The following is a 5692-nucleotide window of genomic DNA, read 5'->3' on the forward strand; positions in this document are numbered from 1 at the left end:
TGACCAGAATATGCGAGGTGAAGCACGTGGGCTATCACAGCATCCTATGGGGGTTCAGACCCCCGACTTTGACGCTCCCCGGTTGAGTGATCTGGGTGGGTTACCTGACATCTTATTTCCTCGGAGAGTTGCATATGGGAATTAAATGAGCCAAGTGCAAAGCGCTCAGAAAGCACTTGGCTCATGGTGCACCTAAAATAAATATTATTATTACTCAACCTTTCTGAATCTCAACTTCTTACTCTGTAGTAACAGGTTGCAGGCTGATTTTAAATGGAAAGGAAATAAATTTGTAAAAAGAAATTTCACCAAACAATACTTATTTTGTGTGATGTAGTCTAATATCTTCATTTTTATTCTAGCTCATTAAAGAAAATGAATGACCCAGCAAATGGATTTCATGATCCATTAGTGCGTAGAAACTTAAGGTTAAAAAAACCCAGCCTACAGAATGTGTGTGTGTGTAAATTTTAATTCCAGTATAGTTAGCAGTAAGTTATTTTCATTTCAGGCATACAATATAGTGATTCAACAATTCTGTATACTACTCAGTGCTCATTTATCCTTATTTCCAACACCTATTTCACCCATCCTCCCACCCGCCTCACCAGTTTGTTCTCTATAGTTAAGAATCTGGTTTTCTATTTGTCTCTTTTTTTCTCTTTGTTCATTTGTTTTGTTTCTTAAATTCCACATATGACTGAAATTGTGTGGTATTTGTCTTTCTCTGACTGACTTAACTTCACTTAGCATTATACTCGCTAGCTCCATCCATGTTGTTGCAAGTGGCAAGATTTCATTCTTTTTTATGGCTGAGTCATATTCCATAGTATAGATATACCATATCTTCTTTATCCATTTATCAGTCAATGGACACTTGGACTGCTTCCATAATTTAGCTGTTGTAGATAATGCTGCTATAAACATCAGGGTGCATGTATCCCTTCTAATTAGTATTTTTGTATTTTGGGGTAAATACCCAGTAGTGCAATTACTGAATCATAAGGTAGCTCTATTTTTAATTTTTTGAGGACCCCTCAAAAAATTTCCACAGTAGCCGCATCGGCTTGCATTCCCACCAGCCGTGCACGAGGGTTCCCTTTTCTCCACATCCTCGCCAACACCTATTGTTTCTCGTGGTTTTGATTTTAGCTATTCTGACAGGTGTGAGGTGAGATCTCATTGTGGTTTTGATTTGCATTTCCCTGCTGATGAGTCTACAGAATATATTTTTAATACACTTTATTTTTTCAGAGCAGTTTTAGGGACACAGAAAAATTGAGCAGAAAGTACAGAGAGTTCCTGCATACCCCCTGCTCTGCACACGCTCAGCTTTCCCCACTACCAATATGCCCCACCAGAGTGGCACATTTGTTACAATCCACGAAACCTACGGTGACACAGCATTATCACCGAAAGTCCATAGTTTACATTGGTGTTCATTCTTGCTGTTGTACATTCTGTGGGTTTGCCAAATGTATACGTATCCACCATTACGATATATCGTCAGAATAGTTTCACTGCCCTAAAAATCCTCTGTGCTTGCCTAGTCACCTCTCCCTCTAGAATATATTTTTTTAAGATTTTATTTATTTACTTGACAGAGAGAGAGAGAGCACAAGCAGGGGGAGCAGCAGACAGAGGGAGAGGGAGAAGCAGGCTCCCTGCTGAGCATGAAGCCTTACATGGGGCTCAACCCCAGAACCCTGGGATCATGACCTGAGCCAAAGGCAGACCATTAACTCACTGAGCCACCCAGGCGCCCCTAGAATTTTTTTTTTTTTTTTTTAGATTTTATTTATTCATTTGAGAGAGAGAAAGAGCACAAGCGGGGGAGAGGCAGAGGGAGAAAGACTCCCCGCTGAGCTGGGAGCCCCACCTGGGTCTCGATCCCAGGACCTGGAGATTGTGACCTGAGCCGAAGGCAGATGCTTAACCAGCTGAGCCACCCAGGCGCCCCTAGAATATATTTTTTAAACACGGTCTCCAAGTCACAGATGAGGCTCAGTAATTTGCAGTGTAGATCATGCTGCAGGCTAGTGCAATGGTTCGGGCATGTGAGCTGCTGAAAGACAGCTGTGGCCACAAGCCCAGAAGAGACGGGAGGGTGTGGGAAGGGCAAGCAGGCATTGGCGACAGAATGGGGAATGGGGAGGCAGGAGCCTGGGGTTGCACGGGCTCTGGAAGCTAGTGGTGGTGATGGGCTGCAGAGAAATAGAAGTGGTGGGCAGCAAGGCCTTCAAGGCAGAATTTCAACCTGCTAACCCGGCGTGGATCCATCGGCCAGGACTGCAGGAAGCTCTCTGGATGGAGTGGTGGCCCAACTGGGCTCTACTTCCATTGCACTGTGTGGCCTTGGGCAAGTCCTTTCTCTCCTAGAGGGGCTGCCCTGGATGTCCTACACTGTGAAGGCGAAAAGGTGCCGCCAACAGCCGGGCAGCGTTAGGGGGCGTAGGGAGCCTTCAAGGACCAGGCAGGATGGGTGGGAGTCTGAGACAAGGAGGCACCAGGGACCAGGCGGGAGCAGCCTCGGAAGGGGCTTTCTTGGGCACGTATTCCTGCCGAGCAACAGGCAGCCAGCCGTGTTCTTTCGCCATCGGTCTTCTCTACACAGCCGGGAGAGAAACTTTCCAGCCTGAGCCGCCAGCCGCTTTAAAGCCTGAGCTCCGGGCCCCCCCGGTGACCCTCTGCGCCCGGGAGGGGCGGGCGGTGGCGCGCTGCTGGCCGCGGCGGCGGCGGCGGCGGCTGGGCCGGTCCGCCCAAGGGTTAACCCGTTCCCCGCAGCTGCCGCGCGTGCCTTGCAGAATTTCACCAGAAGAGGGTACAGTTTGAAAAGCTCTTGACGTCAGGCTGGAATTCCTATTGTGTTTAGAAAGGGCTCGGGCAAAGCAAGCCCAAGTTCGCGCTCCGCACATCTCGGCGGACTGCGCGGGTCCGGCAGCGCCGCGACTCGTCCCGCGCGGGAGGCGCCCGCGGGGGCCCGCGCGTCTCGGGGACCTGCCCGCCGCTGCCTGCGCGCCCCGGCGGGCGGAGGGCGGCCGCCCAAGAGGGGACCCCGGTCCCGCAGGAGGCCGAGCCGAAGCGGCGGGGGGCGCCGCCCGGGAGCGGGGGTGAGTGCCCAGGGCGAGGCCGGCGGCCGCGAGAGCCCCCCACCCCCCGCCCCGCCGGCGCGCCCCGGCGCCCGCCTGCCCGGCCGGAGCCCCGCCGCCGGCTGCATGGCTCCCCCGCGGCGCGCCCCTGCCGCCTGCCGCCGGCTGTGAGCGCCCCTCCAGGCAGGCGGGCGCCGGCGGGCTTCCCCGAGGGCGGCGCGCGGCTGGGACCCCCCGGGCCCGCGGCGGCTGGCGGCGGCTGGTGGCGGCGGCTGGTGGCGGCGGCGGCGGGGCGCGGAGCCGAGGCTGAGCGGGCGCTCGCCGGGAGCATGGACGCGGCCGGGCAGCGCAGCCTCCCGGAGCCGGGCAGCCAGGACTCCCGGGCCGGCGACGACATCGAGATCGTCGTCAACGTGGGGGGCGTGCGGCAGGTGCTGTACGGGGACCTCCTCAGCCAGTACCCGGAGACCCGGCTGGCCGAGCTCATGGGCTGCTTGGCGGGGGGCTACGACACCATCTTCTCCCTGTGCGACGACTATGACCCCGGGAAGCGCGAATTCTACTTCGACAGGGACCCGGACGCCTTCAAGTGTGTCATCGAGGTGTACTATTTCGGGGAGGTCCACATGAAGAAGGGCATCTGCCCCATCTGCTTCAAGAACGAGATGGACTTCTGGAAGGTGGACCTCAAGTTCCTGGACGACTGCTGCAAGAGCCACCTGAGCGAGAAGCGCGAGGAGCTGGAGGAGATCGCGCGCCGCGTGCAGCTCATCCTGGATGACCTGGGCGTGGACTCGGCCGAGGGGCGCTGGGGGCGCTGCCAGAAGTGCGTCTGGAAGTTCCTGGAGAAGCCCGAGTCGTCGTGCCCGGCGCGGGTGGTGGCCGTGCTGTCCTTCCTGCTCATCCTCATCTCGTCGGTGGTCATGTGCATGGGCACCATCCCCGAGCTGCAGGTGCTGGACGCCGACGGCAACCGCGTGGAGCACCCGACGCTGGAGAACGTGGAGACGGCGTGCATCGGCTGGTTCACGCTGGAGTACCTGCTGCGCCTCCTCTCCTCGCCCAACAAGCTGCACTTCGCCCTGTCCTTCATGAACATCGTGGACGTGCTGGCCATCCTCCCCTTCTACGTGAGCCTCACGCTCACGCACCTGGGCGCCCGCATGATGGAGCTGACCAACGTGCAGCAGGCCGTGCAGGCCCTGCGGATCATGCGCATCGCCCGCATCTTCAAGCTGGCCCGCCACTCGTCGGGCCTGCAGACCCTCACCTACGCCCTCAAGCGCAGCTTCAAGGAACTGGGGCTGCTGCTCATGTATCTGGCCGTGGGCATCTTTGTCTTCTCGGCCCTGGGCTACACCATGGAGCAGAGCCACCCCGAGACCCTGTTCAAGAGCATCCCCCAGTCCTTCTGGTGGGCCATCATCACCATGACGACCGTTGGCTACGGTGACATCTACCCCAAGACCACTCTGGGCAAGCTCAACGCGGCCATCAGCTTCTTGTGCGGGGTCATTGCCATCGCGCTGCCCATCCACCCTATTATCAACAACTTCGTCAGGTACTACAATAAGCAGCGGGTCCTGGAGACAGCCGCCAAGCACGAGCTGGAGCTGATGGAGCTCAACTCGAGCAGTGCGGCCGAGGGCAAAGTGGGGTGCTCCCGCAGTGACCTGGACAGCCTCCCGCCAGAGCCCGTCGGGGAGGAGGGGCCGAGCTGGAGCAGCCGGCTGAAGATCTCCCACAGCGACACCTTCATCCCTCTCCTGACCGAGGAGAAGCATCACAGGACCCGGCTCCAGAGCTGCAAGTGACGAGGGTCTTCCGGGCACAGATGGACTCGGCCAGTGGACGGATGGACAGGTGTGATGGGCCTGTCCGTGACTTCCTGGGAGGGGCTGTCCTTTGTCCCCTCAACCGTCTCCTGAACAGAACTCTGAAGGCCCCCTTGGGCACCTCTGGTGAGGCTGGGTAAGACCCCTCTATGTTGCCGGCAGTCAGGAGCCCGTGGGGAGAGAGGGGTGGGTGTCCAGGAGTCGCGGGCAGCGTGGGGTGACGGAGGCCATGGTCTGGCTGATGGCAGGAGCCCTTGCCCGGTTCTGTATCTCCTTCAATAAAGCCTCCTGCTCTGTGCACCCACCTGTGTTGTAGGTTCTGTCCCGGGCTGGCTTGGCCCCCAATACCCCACCCCTCAGACATGGCTCGGGTGCACGCAGTGCCAGGCCGGGAAGTAGGTGTGCACCCCGGGGGGGGGGCTATTTTTAGTTGAGAGCTAATTAAAGAAGGGTTCATACACAGGGTTCCGCGCCAAGGAGCCTTGCCACATTCCAGGAGGCTATGTGCCGGCGACTCCTTCCTTCTGTTTCCTTCTGAGGAAAAGCTTGCTCCCAGGAGGGGAAGAGTTCACCAAGCTAGAAACACCGAGTGGCGTGGTTACCACTTAATTATCACCTGTGGGAGGCCCTTTTCACAACTTCTCTCCATTCCTTCCAGCAACCCTGCTAGATAGGTATCCCCATTTGACAGATGAAGAAACTGAGGCCCGGGACCACACAGAGCAGGGATTCAGTCCCAGGTGTAAAGATCCCAAAGCCCATGCATTC

The 5692-nt window shown here is 56.9% G+C and overlaps 1 protein-coding gene across 1 annotated transcript; it reads left to right on the forward strand.

The window, feature by feature from the left end:
- The first annotated feature begins 3415 nt into the window (after positions 1-3415).
- KCNF1 (potassium voltage-gated channel modifier subfamily F member 1) lies at positions 3416-5405 on the forward strand. The gene has a single exon (XM_035000438.1). It carries the CDS (start codon positions 3419-3421, stop codon positions 4901-4903), a length of 1485 nt encoding a protein of 494 aa, XP_034856329.1. The 5' UTR covers positions 3416-3418; the 3' UTR covers positions 4904-5405.
- The last annotated feature ends 287 nt before the right edge of the window (positions 5406-5692 follow it).

This window comes from Mirounga leonina, unplaced genomic scaffold (genome assembly GCF_011800145.1).
Source record: "Mirounga leonina isolate KUSES-001 unplaced genomic scaffold, KU_Mleo_1.0 Mir_125, whole genome shotgun sequence".
Taxonomy (NCBI): domain Eukaryota; kingdom Metazoa; phylum Chordata; class Mammalia; order Carnivora; family Phocidae; genus Mirounga; species Mirounga leonina.

Coding starts and splice junctions, on each gene's coding strand:
- KCNF1 (XM_035000438.1), top strand. CDS start 3,419: ATGGACGCGGCCGGGCAGCGCAGCCTCCCGGAGCCGGGCAGCCAGGAC.